This window comes from Amblyomma americanum, chromosome 11, assembly GCF_052857255.1.
Source record: "Amblyomma americanum isolate KBUSLIRL-KWMA chromosome 11, ASM5285725v1, whole genome shotgun sequence".
Classification (NCBI taxonomy): Eukaryota; Metazoa; Arthropoda; class Arachnida; order Ixodida; family Ixodidae; genus Amblyomma; species Amblyomma americanum.
In genome coordinates, this window is record NC_135507.1 from 36,282,294 (window position 1) to 36,301,373 (window position 19,080).

Below are 19,080 nucleotides of genomic sequence, written 5' to 3' on the forward strand. Positions count from 1 at the left end.
GGCGCAGTACCTGTCTCATATATCGGCGGACACCTGAACCGCGCCGTAAGGGAAGGGATAAAGGAGGGAGTGAAAGAAGAAACGAAGAAAGAGGTGCTGTATTGGAGGGCTCCGGAATAATTTCGACCACCTGGCATAAGACAGTTCGCGCACAGCTTCGCCCTCAGCGTTCGACCACGTTCCTACGTCGCACTCGCGGTAATAAAGGGCGTACGACCACCTGGCATAAGACGGTTCTCGTACAGCTTCCGCACTCAGCGTTCGACCACGCTCCTGCCTGGCACTCACGGTAATGCAGGACGTACTACGTCCGCCGCTATGAAAAAGGGTGGCGCTGGTGAACACTCTCAGGGTTCGCTTACACTGCACATAAATTCCCCCGGAAAGCAGCCGTCGCGGCAGCTCAGTTTGGTACACAGCACCGGACGCGAAATTTAAAGGTCGTGGGTTCGGATTCGACCGGCGGCATGTGGTTGTTTTTTTCTTCTGCTTTCATTAATCTCCCAAAGATAAAAACCAGAAAATTAAAAAAAAAACATTCCCTATGCTCCTTGGTTTCAGTGACTGTTGGCTTCAGTCGTTTGTCATAACCAGCACCCCTTTCCGTTCTCTTATCTATTGAACATACCATGCCATACCATAGCATTCCACACCACACCATACCATACCATACCATACCATACCATATCCTGCCATTCCATGCCATACCACATCCTGCCATGCTACGCCATACCATACCATATCCTGCCATTCCATGCCATACCACATCCTGCGATGCTACGCCATACCATATCCTGCGATTCCATGCCATACCATATCCTGCCATGCTACGCCACAGCATACCATACCATATCCTGCCATTCCATGCCATACCATATCCTGCCATGCTACGCCATATCATACCATACCATACTATATCCTGCCATTCCATGTCATACCATATCCTGCCATGCTATGCAATACCATACCATACCATATCCTGCCATTCCATGCCATACGATACCATACCATACCACACCATACCTCACCATACCACACCACGCCACGCCACACCATATCATACCATACACCATACTCCTTCCCCCTCCCCTTCGCCCCCAATACACAGGGATGAAAAAAACGAGCTGAACAGCGCGGGTACAATTTCACATCACAGTCCTCACCTGGTGCAATAGGCAGTAATGTTCATTACTAATAATCTAACTATACCTACAACGCGGCCAGTGAATGCCTAACAAACTGAAGCGCAAGAGCAGAGCTTCCTGGCCGCATGTATAAATTCGGGTAATAGACAGAATTAACACGCATTTAAATGGGGCTCCAAATCTTGCCAGATCTAATACTCCTAAATATAACGTACACTATATCATACGCGCTACCGGTTGGACACAGAGGATAATTTTCAAGTGTGCAGTCGCGCTAAAAAGCACGCCCATGAAAAATATGGGAGTGCTTTTTCGGGCCGTGGCTTGCTTGTCGACGCCGTGAAGAAGCGAACGATATCGCATGGATTCGCGGTTATCTGCCGGAAAAGCGGGCCAAATCAGGAGCGTGACGCAGTCAGCCTTATCAGGCCCCAACTTTGCGAGAACTAGCTGCAGCTAGCTTGAACTATTCCCTTTCTCGCTCCACCAGATGCTCGCGGGAACACTGCATAGGGGTCGCTGCCTTTGCCAGGCCTCCAGCTTTGCAGGTTCGCTCCGCGCGAGACATCGCAGCCGACATTGAACCTCTCAATGAAGGGAAATCTAATAGAAGGCCGCTCTCTCAAGGCACAACTGCGCTGCTGTTAGACGTTGGTCAATCTTTGCGAATCAAAGACGCTCGTTCTAATTAGGAACAAAACCTTTGGTAACTAGAAAATGCCACCCCTTTGTCATTACAGGCACAGTGTGTTTGAAAGTCGTTCAGCGTTGCATCAGCAACGAGGTCGTTCTTAATCTGTAAGAGCGCAGGCGACATGACCCTTGACATTGCCGCCATTGTTCGAGTTGACGAATCAAGTTCCCTCTTTAAGAATGCGGGGAGGTTGCGATTCACAAAATACCGCAGACATGACTTAACCTCTGACATTTAAGTTATGTGAAGGCTTACCTCAGCCAAAGTTGTCTTGAATTTCTTGTGCCAAACTGTCAGTAAACATTTTCACCAACACGACTTTCTTGCACCAAGATTTGCCAACTCCGCTTGCATTTGGACAGCGAAATTTTGCCGCGCTCGGCGCGGACAGTGATGCGATGGCGATTCGCTGCAGACGGACAAGAACATTGCTAAGAAGCAGCGCAGTAATTCACAATCTTCGCGCAAAACTCGCAATAAATAACAAAAAAAACGGTAATGTGTAAAATTTTTATACCTTAGGCCACAAACGATCAAAACATAGGCTCCATTTTACTTCGTAAGGCAAGAGGGCGCTCGCCATTATTTTTTTATACAAAGGAAGAAAATTTGATCTATCTGTCCAGCATTGAAAAAAAAGTTAGAAAACAAAAAAGTTGAACTGTAAAATTTTTATTGCATTGCAAAAATAACAAAAGCCTTGATTTTACTTAGTTTTGAATAATTGATTGGCTTTGAAAAAAAAAAAACTTGACGATGTAAGACAAGACAGCGCTTGTCATCTTTTCCATTCAAAGAGGAAAACTAAATTTATCTATCCAGCAATAAAAAAAGTTAACTTTAACAAAATTTGAATAATAATTTTTACTGCATTCTAAACATAACTGGAACATCGATTTTACTTTGTTTAAAATACCTGATTTGTTTTGAAATAAAACAAAAAAAGACTATGTAAGACAAGATAGCGCTCGTCATTTTTTTATTCAAAAAAGAAGACTAAAAAAGTCTATTTAGCATTGCAAAAAATATTCGAAAACAGAAATTTGGATTGTCATATTTTTATAAATAAGACAATTATTTTGTGTTAATAAAAAATCGCCAGTCAGTCAATGCTAGCCAGTCCGTAGCCAATCCAGGATGGGCGCGATGTAAACAAGAAATGGCGTTCAAAAGAGAAGGGACAGATTCAGCGCTTCTGCAAGACCTTCAGGTGAACCAAGTTCACATCATATTATGCAGCGTTTGCCGTTCCAAAACTGCTTGTCCGCTGTAAGGCAAGGTGTAGTGCTGGGCTTCATATTAATTCCGGTCTCCCGGCGTTGTTCAACGTGCACCGACATCGCACAGCGCACGATCGTTTTGCAATTTCGCCTCCTTCGAAATGCGGCTTCGGTGGCGAGCATTTCACCCGCGAACGTGGTCTGAGCAGCCGAATGTCACTGTCACTGAGTCACTGCGGCGGTGCTACTCGCTCCTGCTTGTTATTAGCTTGAAAGCGGTTACCAGCTGCTGTTTATGACTTCTTGTGGGGCTATTTCGTCACCGCACTAGCTTTCAGAATTATACGTTCTTGTTATTGTTGTTTACAGAAGCGACGAGTTAGTGAAATCCTCGTCAGCCACATACCAGAAGACGAGGCTCTACTGCTGAAGAATGGCAAGTAAGTGTAAACGAAGCGACGTGTTTTATCATTGAGGATTGATATAAACCTTACGGCTTGCACTTTCTTTTTCAGGTATTCTTGCACGGTCTGCCCACACCGACCCGTTCTGGACACTATCGAAATGCTTGCCATGCATAGGAAAGGCAAACGGCACTTGATAAGTATGCTGGCTTCCTTGATAAGGAGTTGTGTTCTGTGATTTCTGATTGATTGATAAATGAGACAGGAACACAGGGAGAAAGGAGTGCTTAATTCCTGCACGCTACTTGATACATAACTGGTTTCTGATGTATGCTCCACCATTATTTTGGAGCTTGTCTCATCATGCCTTGAATGTTTCACATGCTTTCTTACAAGTCAACATGTTGGATACTAAACAGCATTTCAAGCGCAGTGTCGCTGTCGAAGCGTTTCTGGCAAGAAACTTCTTCTTAGGTACGTAAAGGTGAAAGGTATTGAGCACTAAGGGCTGTATGGGGGATGTTGAAGAAGTTGCACATTAATTGCAACGGACGCACTCATGTGTTCACCTCTACCTGTGGCTGTACATTATAATGCGACAACGCAATGTTGGTAAGAAGTTTTCTGTGCTTGGTTTTCCAGACACGATTATCGCACAATATTTATATATTGATTGTGAGGTTGCATGAGAGCGAGCGTCTTCCTCTGAGCACTGAATTGCATGAAGTGCTGTTGTGAAGCTGTGCACTAACAATGTTACTGTTATATATCCAGCCTGTGGTGCTTTTTCCCCTCTTGCGAGGCATACTTTGGATATATAGGTGGCCGTATCTTTAGCTAGCGTGCTCGATGGCCGCTTTTTCTCCCCTCCTGTGCCTTGTGACGGAGCAAACTTGCGAAAAGATCAAATCTCAGCTCAGGCTCAACGAGCCCGCGCTTCATGTTGAGCTTCCCTCAAGTTTTGCTTCATCTTAAGGCGCAGGAGCACAGAAAAGGCTGCCGTCAAGCAGGCCAGTTAAAGATTTGGCCAGCTGTACCTTCTATGAATGTGCTTTCCTGAATGTGCTTTCCTTATTAATGCCAAATAACAATCCTGCCTGCTCTTCTCGTAGGTCTCACAAGACACCTGTCACACACGAAGTGGAAAGAGCAGGAACTGGAAAAGAGGCTGCAAGAAGCATATGTGACATCAGGAGCACGAGCTAGCAGTGTTGACCTCACTAAAGTAAGAAATATTGTCGTGATGCAACCTATGAAAGGTTCTGCTGGTGACAAACTTGAACATGGAACTTAAAAAAATGAAAGACTATTAAACAACTGCAAATTAAGGTCAAGTACGAAATATTGCAAATAAATAAAAAGAGAACAGGCAATTTGGAAACTGATTAAACACACTATGCAAGAAAGAGGTGTAAAATAACTTGTATGACCCTTAACCTACCCTTAAAAGTACAATCTGATGGCATTAGAGATCCTTCTCCTTCTGTTTCATAGATTTTCCGCAGTGGTTCAGCGATGTGCCATTGCCCCGGCACGTGGCTCTTTCAAATGCGGCCAACGGTGGGGCTTATGAGACCCAGGTTTTGCTCTTCGTGAGTTCCCACAAAGCTCGTTTTTGCACAAATAGTTTTTTGGGAGGCTGTCTGGCTCCTGTCCAGTGAGCTGATGCGCAGTGCTATTATGGGTAGGTGGCAATTAAATTATTAGAATTAATTTCATTGCCACCTGTTACTATGGTGGGCACGATATGGTACAGCCCAGTGGGCAGGTTGCCACCTGATTTTTGTGACACAGACATACGGATGCCGGATTTTTTCGTGAACGGGACGTCTAATGCTTTGTATTATTAAACAGTAGATTGTAAGCTGTCAACGTCATATTTCATATGCTCTGTTCAGTGCCTTCTTGATTTCATTGCCAGGTAGAAGAGCCAGTTTTGGCACCTACTACCCTATGTTCAGCTCCCCCGTTTTCTAGCTCTCATGCCTGCTGTGCACATTAAGTGAGGGAGAGAGCACTTTGTAGCTAACGACATAGCACAGGATTAGAGCGAACAAATTTTTGTTCTTTTCTTGGAGAGGCAGCACTGTATAAACAAGTATTCGGCCATCGTGCGAGCAGCTTGCGTTTAGGGTGTAAGCCACCGCTCAACGCCAGATCATGATGAGTAAATGAAGTGAGGCGTCCAAATGGTTCCCATTGCGAAGCAAGCATTGTGGCTGGCATTGAAGTCAAGGAGGCATTCACATGGTGAACTGCAAAAGAAATGCTAGAGCTGCCATGTCAAATGCATCATTCTGTTCCAGATTAACTTTTTAGTGCTGTGCTGTGCCAGAATGTGCAAGTTGCACCAAAAGATTGAACTGTGTTGCAACATTTTTGCATCAGCAGTATGCTTTTAATTTTCATCTTTCCAATTTTGCTTTATTTTCCTTTTAATTGAGTCTTTTCAGTTTTGCTTATAATGTTCCTGTTTCGGTTTTAATGAGGAACACCTGTTCCTCATGCATCCACTAGTGGCGCAATTGCTGTGTGCTTCCTCCTTTCCTTTTCCCCTTTCGCTGTCACCTTTTCCTCTCACTCTGCTTTGCTCTGTTCACAGTGCCCACAGCAGAGCGGTTTTGTAGGAATGTCGGCTATACTGCTGATGCAGTGAAATAATTGCTGGCGCCAGCTTGCATCATACAAGACGCCTTGTGCTGGAATGGAAAAATAGGCCAATCTCTTGTTTCAGGTGCGGTCATAAATGAATGGCAAAGGCCTGGAATCTCATGGCTTGTGCTTGTAGTTTTCACTACAACTGAAGGCACCTGAAAGAGTCCTTTCCTTCTGCATATTTGTAATTTGTCCATTATCAGCTTTGCAACGTGTGAGGGGTTCTTAATAATGTTCTATAAAACATGTCCCCTCTTGCCAAAGTGCTACAAGCTGTTTGTTCTGCTCGTGCCTGCCCCAAAACAGTGTTTTACACACTCTTGGCACTGTCGCAAAGCATGTGTTCTCACTTCCACTCCCTTCATGGTGTTTTTCATTCTTTCGCCTTTTGTAATGAACTTCAGCGGCAGCAAAATTTGCTAGATGAGGCGACCATGCTTTGAAACTTGTTGAGGTGCTGAACAGTAAAATGTGTTTGCATTAACGTTCACTTGTGTACACGAAGTTGTGTCGCACAAAGCGGCTACTTGGTATGTCAAAGGTACATCTTGTGACATGATGCTCGCCATAGCCAATATCTCCGAAGTAGCACTGATAGCCCGTGGTCCTTCCTTGTGCGTCACTACCTTGGCATGCTGGCATTTTATGGCATTTCACACCATACGGAAATGTGGCTGCTACAGGCACTCATCACTCCTGTAGTCACTCTTGTCGCCTGTTCCTCTTAGTCAGTGAACTGCTGTTGTGAGTAAAAACTTGAGGAAAAAGTATTGAACCTTGAGTGCTGTTACGTCTCGCCTACGGCGCGCGGTATAGCCGGCGCGGATGCAACGGACGCCGCGGCTTTGTTCAAAGCGGCGGTCATTTGGACCCGTTCAGCGCTGCCGCAACGCCTCCCGCCAAGCGCGTCCAGACAGGTTTCAGTGCCACGTGTCGTCGTGCGTGCGTGTGTGTGTGTGTGCATGTTTGTGCCCACGCTTGTCAAAGCGCGGCAGCCGGAGAGAGGAGCTCCCCAACTGGGAGGCGAGGAGGTCTGACCGGCGCCGGCCCGGCGGACGCGCACGTCACGTCTGGACATGTCTGCGCGTCGCCGTCTAGTGCGACTCATCCCGAGGCGTTCCTTCTTGCCCTCGACTCCGAGGGTATAAAAAAGCCGCTGCCCCGGACGCCAGAGGGACTTCGATTCCTTCCTTCGAGTAACGTGGTCGCCCTGACCGGCTGCTCTTTTGAGATGCCAGAATAAACAAGTTGTTCTGTTGCCAGTCGACTCATCCTTTGCCGGGACCTTCGGATGTCTCCAGCTTTGCCCCAGGCCGCCAGGCCAACGCTACCCTTGGGGCTTGCAACCCATTTGCAACAACTGGTTGCCAGCGGTGAGATCGCGACAACGGAGGCCAGCAGCGAAGATATGCGGTCAACTGTATGCTGAGCAGCACAACGACCATCCGGGAGCAGTGCAACGAGCCCTGTGTGATGACTGGTTGCCTGCAGCGGAACGACTGCGCTGAATTCTTGGCTGCGAGGTTTGGTGAGTGCGGGACTTTCTTCTTCTGAGTTTTGCCAGGCTTTTGTTAGTGTCAGAAACAGAGCTGGTAATTGTGGTTGTCGTTGCTGCCGGGTTAGTTTGCGGCAAGACAATAGTAGGCAGTAGAGAAAGCAGCATTCGGAGCAGCCATGGATTTGAAGTCGTTGCGCAAACCGAAATTGCTGGAGCTTGCAAGAGAGTTGGGTCTGGATGTCTCAGACAAACTCAGAAAACCAGAACTGCTAAGGGCTATTCTTGAGTTGGAGGCTGAGGATGACGAGCTGTCGGAATGCCTTGAGACCATTGAGGAGAGGGAGCAAAAAGAGAAAGACGAGCGCGAACGTAAAGAACAAAAAGAGAAAGACGAGCGCGAACGTAAAGAGCAAAAAGGGAAAGAAGAGCGCGCTTTGGAAATGCGTCTCGAGGTAGAGATGGAACGCGCTCGTAATGGAAGTCAGGCACACGGTGCAGGAGAACGAGTATCGTTCAAAATGACTGACCTGATGCGGCCGTTTAAGCTTGGAGAGGACATTGGTTTGTTCCTGGTTAACTTTGAGCGAACGTGCGAGAAGCAGGGGTTCTCTCGGGAAACGTGGCCACAGCGCTTGCTCACTTTGTTACCCGGCGAGGCGGCCGACGTAGTCGCTCGCTTGAAGAGAGAGGAGGCAGAGGATTTCGACCAAGTGAAATCGAGTCTGCTAAAAAAGTACAGGCTGTCAGCGGAGGCGTTCCGTCGGAAGTTTCGGGAAAATGAAAAAGGCAGAAGTGAGTCATATACAGAGTTTGCCTACAGGCTTATGTCAAACATGCAGGAGTGGCTCAAAGAAGAGAAAGCGTTTGGTGACCACGAGAAAATTCTGCAGTGTTTCGGGCTGGAACAGTTTTATAGTCGGTTACCTGAGAACGTGCGGTACTGGGTCTTGGATAGGCCAGACGTTAGTACAGTGGCTAAAGCCGCCGAGCTAGCCGAGGAGTTTGTGACGCGTCGGGCTCGCGGAGCTAAGGACGGTCAAAAGGGTCAATTTGGCTCCAAGTCTGAGAGGCCGAAGTTCACACCCATGAGAGCAAGGGGGGACACGCGTAGTGCGGATGCGAGTGAAAGCAGTCCGAGCGAACGTAAGGAGACGGCGGCAGCCGAAGCCGAACGCAGAAAGCGGTTCGAGAGGAGGCAAGCGCGCGTGTGTTATACGTGCCAGAAGCCGGGTCACTTTTCGGCGCAGTGTCCAGAAACAAAAAGAGAAGTCGTGTGTTTGTCATTATGTAGCACTGACGAGAACATGAAGCTTCTCGAGCCTTACATGCGAGACTTCCTCGTGAACGGGAAAGAGTGCCGAGTGCTTCGTGATTCCGCAGCTACAATGGATGTAGTTCACCCCTCTTACGTAGAACCCGATATGTTCACGGGCGAGCGCGCATGGATCAAGCAAGCCGTGGAAGCTCACAGCGTGTGTCTGCCCGTAGCAAAAGTGCTTATTGAAGGACCTTTCGGAGCACTTGAGACGGAGGCCGTAGTGTCATCTATGCTGCCCCCCCAGTACCCGTACCTATTTTCGAACCGGTCCGATCACCTCCTGCGCGAGAAGGGGCTTTTGTTTGGTGAGGCTAGCGTTCAGGCCTTAACCAGATCGAGAGTTCGGGAGCTCGCTGCAAAGGCGGTAGTTGCGGGGCCGACGTTGTCGAACAATGAGAAAGGGTCGGAGGTGCAGCAAGCTGATATTCAGAGCACGTCCGAACTGAATAAAATTGAGCCTGTAGCGTTGAAGGCACCAGGTACTGGAGAGCAAATGCCCGACATGGGAAAGTTAGAAGAGCTTCCGGTCGAGCTTCCGGGACTAGGCTCAGTGATGAACAGGGAAGACACTGATCAGGTCATTAGTGACTTACTCAGTAAAGCACCGCTGTCGCCTGAGCAGAAAACCGAACTACACCAACACTTACAAGAGTTTCAAGGTCAGTTCTCTGAGAGGCCTGGTAGGACTTCTGTCCTTACTCATGATATAGAACTTACCTCCCCAGAGCCAGTACAATCCAAGGCGTACCGGGTGTCACCCCGCCAGCGCGATATTATGGAGGCTGAGGTAAAGAAAATGCTACAGCTCGGTGTTATTGAGGCGGGTGAGAGTGATTATACCTCCCCCTTGATTTTAGTTGAGGTACCGGGCAAGGAACCTCGTCCTTGCGTCGACTACCGCAGGCTTAATTCCATCACTAAGGATCAAATTTATCCGATCCCTAACATCGAGGAGCGCCTTGAGAAAGTTAGTAGCGCTCAGTTTATTTCCACCCTAGATCTTGTCAGGGGTTATTGGCAGGTTCCACTTACAGAAGAGGCTAGTAGGTATGCGGCGTTCATTTCACCAATGGGAACATTCCGTCCTAAAGTTTTGAGTTTTGGTTTGAAGAACGCGCCATACTGCTTTTCAAGCCTCATGGACAAAGTGTTGCGGGGACAGGAAGAATTCGCTTTACCGTATTTAGACGACGTAGCGATATTCTCCGCCTCCTGGTCTGAGCATATGGCACACTTGCGGGCAGTGCTAACCCGCCTGCGCGAAGCGGGCTTGACAGTCAAGGCTCCCAAGTGCCAATTAGCACAGGCCGAGGTTGTCTACCTCGGTCACGTGATTGGACAGGGTCGTCGCCGCCCCTCTGAAATAAAAGTGGCCGCTGTGCGAGACTTCCCGCAACCGCGCACGAAGACCGATATTCGGTCGTTCTTAGGTGTCGCCGGCTACTATCAGAGGTACATCCCCAGGTACTCCGATATCGCGGCTCCCCTGACGGATGCTCTAAGAAAAACAGAGCCCCAAACAGTCGTCTGGAGTGAGACAAAGGAAAGAGCTTTTAGCGCCTTAAAGAGCGCCCTAACAAGCCAGCCTGTGCTACGATCGCCAGACTACACAAAAGGGTTCGTTGTTCAGTGCGATGCTAGTGAGCGAGGCATGGGCGTTGTACTGTGCCAAAGGGACAATGGAGAAGTGAAACACCCCGTCCTGTATGCTAGTCGTAAGCTGACCTGTCGTGAGCAGGCGTACAGCGCCACCGAGAAAGAGTGTGCGTGTCTCGTGTGGGCCGTTCAGAAATTGTCATGCTACCTAGCCGGCTCGAGGTTTATCATTGAGACTGATCACTGCCCTCTCCAATGGCTGCAGACCATCTCTCCCAAAAATGGCCGCCTCCTGCGCTGGAGCCTCGCTTTGCAACAATATTCCTTTGAGGTGCGTTACAAAAAGGGGAGTCTCAACGGTAACGCCGATGGCTTAAGTCGAAGCCCCTAACGTAGGAATCCGCCTCAAAGTTGTTGGTTACTGATGTTTTCTTCCTGAGGCAGGATTTTTAACATATTGCTTTTGTTTAGTGTTTCAAAGTGATTATGTGCTTTCTAGTGCAATTTTCCAATTTGTGGACGCGTTCTGAGTGCTGCTTGACTACTGTAAGGAACTAGGCAGTAGTATAAAAGGGGAAAGAGCCTGGCAGAGCTTAGTGAGGGTTGTCTCGTGCTTGCTGACTGAGCGGTTGCGTTTCGGCGTAGTTCTAACGCTTGCTGGGAACGAGCACAAAAATGGCAACTCTCCCGAAGTGACTTTGCAGTGTCCTATGTGATCCTGAACCCGAGAACGAGGCCTTCTCTGTGCGCTGCGCTCAAGCAACGTCGAGGGACGACCGGTTTCGATTACGAGCATCATCGAGCGACATCCCTCTGGACAGCGGATGCAGTCCCCTGACCATCGGGATCTCCTTCTCCCGGCGGGGCGGTCTGTTACGTCTCGCCTACGACGCGCGGTATAGCCGGCGCGGATGCAACGGACGCCGCGGCTTTGTTCAAAGCGGCGGTCATTTGGACCCGTTCAGCGCTGCCGCAACGCCTCCCGCCAAGCGTGTCCAGACAGGTTTCAGTGCCACGTGTCGTCGTGCGTGCGTGTGTGTGTGTGCATGTTTGTGCCCACGCTTGTCAAAGCGCGGCAGCCGGAGAGAGGAGCTCCCCAACTGGGAGGCGAGGAGGTCTGACCGGCGCCGGCCCGGCGGACGCGCGCGTCACGTCTGGACATGTCTGCGCGTCGCCGTCTAGTGCGACTCATCCCGAGGCGTTCCTTCTTGCCCTCGACTCCGAGGGTATAAAAAAGCCGCTGCCCCGGACGCCAGAGGGACTTCGATTCCTTCCTTCGAGTAACGTGGTCACCGTGACCGGCTGCTCTTTTGAGATGCCAGAATAAACAAGTTGTTCTGTTGCCAGTCGACTCATCCTTTGCCGGGACCTTCGGATGTCTCCAGCTTTGCCCCAGGCCGCCAGGCCAACGCTACCCTTGGGGCTTGCAACCCATTTGCAACAGTGCCCAGTGTCATGAATTCGTGATATATCATTTGCACCGCGTGTGCTCTTTACAGTATGAAGCTTGCATACAAAATTTGATGTCACCATGTTTTCATTGCCCAATGCTTTCAATTCAAAATGTTTGGTGTCACCATCAAGTTACTGCGTGTAAAAGAAGGGGGTTGGTGTTTATGTGCGAACTCTAGTCAGCTCTCATTTCTGACATCTTTTTTGGGAAAAATGGGAAGACAGTTGGATAAAAAAATTTCTACTGCCCCTGACCATCGTTTCAGGCCTTAATTTGGATTAGTTGCTCAAAATAGACCAAATGCCCATTGTTGTGAATTCTCAATGCAAAAATTTCTCGAGTTGTAGTTGTGCTAACAAATTTTCTATACATTGGCGTTTGAATATGGTTACATTAGGTAGCATAATAGGGAGGGCAGGGATTTTTTTCTTCATTCCTTTATAATTTGGGCATTAAAAGTTAAACTGCAGCACACTTATTAGTGGACCCTATGGTTTGAGAGCTGCATTTGCATAGTAGGCCTTAATTTTATGCGTAGACAGTGTATTTTTATGCAAAGGCTATGTTTGGAAAATAATTTTAGAGATTATCTGTGCGTGGACCATTCATCCCTCTCGAAGTATGCCGGTTACCTGATGGCTGCTGTGTTTGCTAAATGACTTGCAATTCAGCAAGCTTTGTGCCATACTTCATGTTTTGGATATTGGCTCCGCTCTTTGCGGTTGCTTGCGTAGAGAGAGTTTTCCGAGGCCCACTTCAGAAAAGCTTTAAGTATGCTGCCATTGCCATGATTGAAGGAGGAGCTCATGATTCAAGAAAAGCTTTATATATTGTTGCAAATGGATGGTATTTTATTTTTATTCATGTGTGAGCCATAGCAAAAATTCAAGGACCAGTTGATGATACAAGAAAAGCTTTAAAGGATGCAATTTTATTGTTATTCATGTATGGTACACAGCTAAAAAATTAAACTTCAGATTTGACAGCATGATGCAATGTTTGCATGGATTTAGGTTGTAAATGCTTTTCAGAGCAGTTCCTGGAGTATATTGCTCAATCCTCTTCATTCATCAGTCTGTTCCCATCCAAGTTCCGAGAGTAACCATTTGGATCATGTGTGAAGCTTTCCCCACTAATTCCTTTCACCCTCAGTTCATTCTTGTTCGGCATGTGGTGCCATCTTTCAGGGGTTTCGTAACACAGGCATCTACAATTATGTTTTATTTTAACCAGTGGACAACAAAAAGATGGTCAGTCAACTTTGGTGCTTTGGCCAATAATGATGACTCTTTTGATTCTTGTTTGACAGAATCAATTCGTGCCAGTCTAGTGATGGTGGAGATAATTTTCGTGAACGGGACGATTATGCTGTTCTTTCAATTTCAAAAGACACAGATGATAGCCTTAGTTGCTTACTGGCCTAAAATCCCAACATAACTAGCATGTAGCAAGCATCCCAGCCTGCACCCAGGAGAATGAGCACTCCTGTGGAGAGTCAGATTGCCATTGAAGTATCAATAGATTGAGGGGTGTGAAACAAGTATTTTGCGATGAATTTGTGCACATGAGGTTTTTTTTTGTTACCTTAGATCCACAGAACATTTCCTTATCTTAATGGCCACAAAATTGTAAGGTAAGAATTCATTACCACAAAAGGCACTACTACCCTCGTGCATTCTTAATTAATTTAATGACTGAAGTTTGTTGGAAATTTCTCTTATACAGAACTGTTCTAAAACGGCTCTTTAAATTGTTGCTGGTGACAAGTAATTGAGAGGAGAGAAGAATCTAAAATTTTTACTTGCCATATTTTTTGGACTATAGTCCGCATCCAATGTATTGTCCACAAGGGAAAACTTCGGCTTAAAATGAAACGTCTTAGATTAGGTAGTCCGCATCCGATGTAGAGTCTGCAAGGACGAATTTTCAGTGAAATTAAGTTTTATTAGGTGGTCAGCAAGCAGTCTACAATCTCTTAGCAAACATTTTATTGTCAAGCAGTAAAACTCTGGGCCTTTCATAGACCGAAGTCTGGTTTTCATGAAGCTGTTAATGACAACTTCCTGGGTACCTTCTTCAGCACTCAGAGCATGAGGCATTACATCTCCTCATGTGGCATTGTTCAGCTAGGTTTTGCGCATGTGCCGATAAATCCAAGAACTGAAAAGCAGCCACTGTGAGCAGCATACGCTTGCATGTCAAAGCTGACGGTATGTGGGAGCTGGCTTTGCTATGTGATTTAGCGCAGTAAAATGTTACAGCTGCAATTGGGTCACATATTTTCTTTTTACTTTTACAGCCATGCTAAGCTTCTTTGGCTCTGACAGATGATCCTAAGAAATTAAGTCGTGTATAGCCTACACCCATAGATAATCCGCACCATGTGAAACTTGAACTTTCAAACGTACTGTCCGTGGACTATAGTCCGGAAAATACCATATGTATTTATTGATGAGTGTCAATGGTGAAGCAGTACTGCATTGGCTTTGTTTTCACTCTCACGCTGTGTGCAGCTTCCTACAGCCTTGTTTTGCAGGAGTGGAAAACGGTTCTAACCATTATCGCTTTCAGCCCTTAGGTCCTGCATCAGCGAAGGCCACAAAGAAAGCGCCACGTCTGAAGCTGATGAAGTCGGCACCTTACAACAGCTGTTGTAGAAAGAAAGGCAACCAACAGGGCTCTGCAGATGCCAAAGGTGAGCTGAACAGTTGTCTCTTTCGTTTACAGCGACTTGTTAATTGTGAAATTGAGGACAAGATTTTTTCTTGGTTTGGCACAAGGTGTCTAACGGAGCTTCTTATTATATTAGTTGGGGTCTGAGTTTTGACAGTAATGCAGCGATCAAAGAAATAATGAAGATACCGTCATGTAAACATGCTTGTCAAAAAATATTCTTACAATATCCATATACCAGATACGGCTTCAACTAATGCTATGTTAGTCACTGTTGACCCTGTTGTTTATGCACTGTTTTATGAGTTTTTGCTAGGTCTGTAGCATTTTTCATTTCCTGCTTCATGGAAAGGAAAAGGCAGGAAAAGGAAAACACATGGAGATATCGCAGGAACATCAAGAAAATCGAGATAAGAACATTGTGATTTCTTTCTTGCCAACCTGTGTAGCTACTAATGCTGCTATCGCTAGGTGAAGAAGAAAGATCTTGCATGTCTGACCCACAGACATCCCTAACATTGGGACCATCAACCTACGACTAATGTTTTTAACACAGGCAGAAAATTCACCTGGAAAGAATCGTCACACTCAAATAACTCAACAAATATGCCACACCACTTTAGCACAGAATGTGTAGCCTTCCTTTGCCAAACACATGCATCATCGCTTTCCAAAAAACACTGCCTCAGCAGAAGCCCGAATACACTGAACTGCAACTACTGCAGAAAATACCGGCTACAACAAGCAATAGTAGTTATTGGATTTGTCTAGAGTCACTTATGAACTCATGTGTGTAAGGTGCATCTCACATAAATTCACAAAAATCCTTAACCTACCACCTGGGTAGAGTGGAACACTTGGACTGACTCTCTGGCCCCTCTTCATCGTGCATGGTAAACAAGAAACGGTAGTGCTAGGCACTCGATTTCGGATTAATTAAACTGCCATTTTCTAATCTTTTTTTCTGCTGATTGTGCAAATTATTTGTTACAGTCGAAAGCAACTCAAATCTCGTAAATAAAGTAAGTCTCGATGCTTTGGGTCTCTGGTTTTCCCCTCACAGGCGATTGAAACTGCCTGAAGCGGAAGGTTTTTACGCATGGCGGCCCACTGTTGTGGCTGGTCATGTAGCTTAAGCGGGGAGCACATAGAGCAGGCAAGACACCAATGTGTTGGTGGTTTCTGGCATGGTTGGGATCTGCCACAATTCTAGAGAAATTTACTTGGTGTCAGGAGGCTTCAACTAAATGTTTGGAATACTTGAGAAGAGTAGTAGTTCACTGTTCTCGCACTTAATTTACAGCTTATCACATCTGGAGATCAGTGCAAAAGCTTTCGGATGATGTCTATTCTATCGTAAAGCAATTGCCTTCATCCTGCTATATCTACTGAAGGTAACGGAACTGGATTGCTGGATTCGCTATAAACGTAGGTGGTTCAGGGCTCTTTCCACTTCGGTCACAATTGTGTGCAATTCCTCCATGGTTACAGTGCGTTGTGCTATGGTTTTTCGGACTGTCTTGAGGCTACTAGCGATACATTTTTCGTGAAATCTTCCCTACCGCAGGGCTCTTGTTTTTTCAGTGAATCTGAGTTTCGCTTGAATAATCCTGAACCTGACCGCAAATGATGATGCTGAGTACCTTGGTAACATCCTGTTTTGCTCTTTATAAGGGTTCTGGCATTGTCAGAATTATTTCTGGCATTCCTCGTTTTGTAACAAATCATCGAAAGGATTGCAGAAAAGCCTTTGTTGATGTGCTGCCAAACGCCTCTAGATGTACTGCTCTTGTAACTGTGTGCTGACGATGGCGACGTATTGCTTGACTTGTCCACGGCTGTCTTTTGCATTGAGCAGTTCCATAAAATCTTTTCCACAGACTTGAAAAGTTAAGGCTTGTGTAACCCAGTTAGCAGGCATTGAAGGAATGGTCTCACTCGTCGGCCTGGTGTTGTATAGTTTGCAAACAACACATTTGTGGCGAACTGTTTTCGCGACCTTGCGTCCTTGAATGATCTAGTACTTTATCCGCAGTCTTGTGATGGTATTTTAACACCTCAGTGTAATGTCACTATAAATGTGCCTAACAAGTCCATAAAATGGCCATCTTTGGGTGCCACGACAGCATGCTTGTTCTTTACTTTGCAGTACTGCAGGTGTCTCGTTTGATGTTTTATACCTTGTTTGCGCATGAACACATCTTGCTCATGCAATGCGAGACATTCTTTCACTCATTTTGTTTCCTGCATGCTTCGGTTTAGGTTATCCTGAGCTGTTTTTACTAAGCAGGCTTTGGTTTTGCTTGTTTTAAGAGCTGGTAACCAGCTTTTACTGTAATGGTGAATGGCAAAACCAATTCAAGTGGGTGTAAAATCTTTGCAGTCAGCTGAAGCACTAACCTCTTGGTTACATAGTCAAGAATTCGACAGAATCGTGTCTGGTGAGGGGGAGGCATAGTGGTAGAATAAAGCATACACTCGTGAAAAAAAAAAGGAGGGGGTTTTAAAACATGATGGTACGGGACCCCTATGGGTCCTTTGTTCACACTGAAGATTGACGGAATGGGCCGCATCTTATTTGTGTATGTGACACGCAGTCAGTGGGTGTAGTTATCGGGGAGATTGCCCTCTGTCCTGGTAATAACATTCTTGGTAATCTGTACGCAAAAAGATTCTAAAAGCAGTTGTGACAATAAAGTTTCCTTTGTGTCCAAGATTGTGGCGTTTTCCCAGTCATTGGTGTGCTCTGTCATTTGAGCATGCTCTGCAACAGGGCTGGATGACGTGCAACATTTGTCGATGTGGTTCTTGTGCTCTCTTGATCTTTTAATGTCGCCTGACTCGCCAATACCATATAAACTCGTGTAAGGGCCGCACTTGTGTAAGAGCCGCAACCCCCCCATTTTCCAAAGCGCTTCCCAGATGCAACCGTGCTCGCCGTGTCATGTTTACTTGGCAGCCCGAAACACGGCGCGCGCATCGGAGCAGTGGCTGCATGACGCCCGCTTTCTCTTTTTTTCGTTGTTTGCTAAGCATCAGCCTTATCGGCACCTCATCAGGCCTTGTTCTCCACTTGTTTATCGTGCCCCTTTAGAGCTTGCTTAGGGGCTCATGCTGACGCGGACGTCAGCTGCTCGATTTGCGTGTGCATAGCTGTTCTACCTGGCAAGGATGGGCAAGTACCTGAACAGTTACACAGCAGCGTTCAAGCTAACATTCGTCGACTATGCCCTGGAGCACGATGAGCGTGCAGTAGCAAGGCACTTCGACGTTGACAAAAAAATGTGTGTGACGCTGGTTCCTTGGCGAGCACGTGTGGCACTAGACGCGCCTTCCCGGGTAAGCCCTGCAAATTCTCAGACCTAAAAACTGAACTTGCAAGCTATGTCTCGGAGGTGCGGAACAACAGGTATGCTTTGTCGACTGACATGCTACGGTTCAGGGCACTAAAGCTGGCGCGTGCGAAGAGCATACCACAAAGATTTTAAGGCAAGTGCTGGTTGGGTGCGAAGGTTTATGAAGCGCAACAATTTGTCCATTTGACAGAGGACATCAATATGTCAGCGGCTTCCTCACGAGTATGATGGTAAGCTTCTGAACTTTCAGAAGTATGTCATCGCAGTGTGGCGGCAAAACCAATACAGCTTATCGCAAATCGGCAACGCGGATCAAACTCTGGTGTGGTCTGACTGCCCAGAAAACTGCACGATTGATTTCAAGGGGAGAAAGAGTGTCACTGTGCGTACAACTAGTACAGAGTGACAGCGTTGTACTGCAATGCTGTGCATTACGGCACACGGCCGCAAGTTGCCGCCGTGTGTTATCTTCAAACACAAAAAGCTTCCCAATGAGCAATTCCTTCGAGGCCTGATCGTCCGCGCACAAAAAAAGGGCTGGATGAACGACGCCCTCGTGTTCGATTGGATTCGGACAGTGTGGAACAAGCGCCCCGGTGCCATGCTTGCGAAAAAGGCCCTTCGCGGGCACTTGACTCAGAAGGTGAAGGATGAGCTTCAGGAAGCAAGAACGGACATGGCGGTGATTCCAGGGGGCTTACTGGTGTGTTACAGCCCCTGGACGTGAGCATAAATAGGCCGTCAAAAGTTGCGTTCAGTCGGTGCTACACAGAATGGATGGCGAACGCCAGCCATGAAAAGACGCCTACCGGGCGACTCAAGAGAGCACCCTTGGCGACTTGCTGAGTGGATTGTGAGTGCATGGGACTCCGTTTCTTCAGAGACCATTTTCAAGGGCTTCAAAGTCACTGAAATTTCGAATGAACTTGATGGCACTGAGGATAACCTCTTCTTTGAAGAACGCGCGCGCATCTGAGGGAACGAACCAGCCAGCCTCCAGCCCTGAGAACAAGGATAGTGAGTGAGAAAAAGCCTAAAGCCAAAATAAAAGCATTTACATTCCTTTGC

General features: G+C 46.9%; 1 protein-coding gene and 1 long non-coding RNA gene across 2 annotated transcripts in view; one reads left to right on the forward strand and one right to left on the reverse strand.

Moving 5' to 3' along the window:
* Positions 1 to 19,080, reverse strand: part of LOC144110772 (uncharacterized) — a 189,539-nt gene that overhangs the window by 34,481 nt on the left and 135,978 nt on the right. Inside the window, exon 2 of the long non-coding RNA XR_013309921.1 lies at positions 2,095 to 2,248. This is a non-coding gene — a long non-coding RNA (uncharacterized LOC144110772). The remainder of the gene's footprint in view (positions 1 to 2,094; positions 2,249 to 19,080) is intronic.
* Positions 2,964 to 19,080, forward strand: part of LOC144110058 (sodium channel modifier 1-like) — a 28,410-nt gene continuing 12,293 nt past the window's right edge. The window contains exons 1-5 of the mRNA XM_077642865.1: positions 2,964 to 3,049; positions 3,429 to 3,499; positions 3,575 to 3,663; positions 4,576 to 4,688; positions 14,555 to 14,678. Coding sequence (XP_077498991.1) covers positions 2,999 to 3,049; positions 3,429 to 3,499; positions 3,575 to 3,663; positions 4,576 to 4,688; positions 14,555 to 14,678 — 448 coding nt within the window. The 5' untranslated portion in view covers positions 2,964 to 2,998. The remainder of the gene's footprint in view (positions 3,050 to 3,428; positions 3,500 to 3,574; positions 3,664 to 4,575; positions 4,689 to 14,554; positions 14,679 to 19,080) is intronic.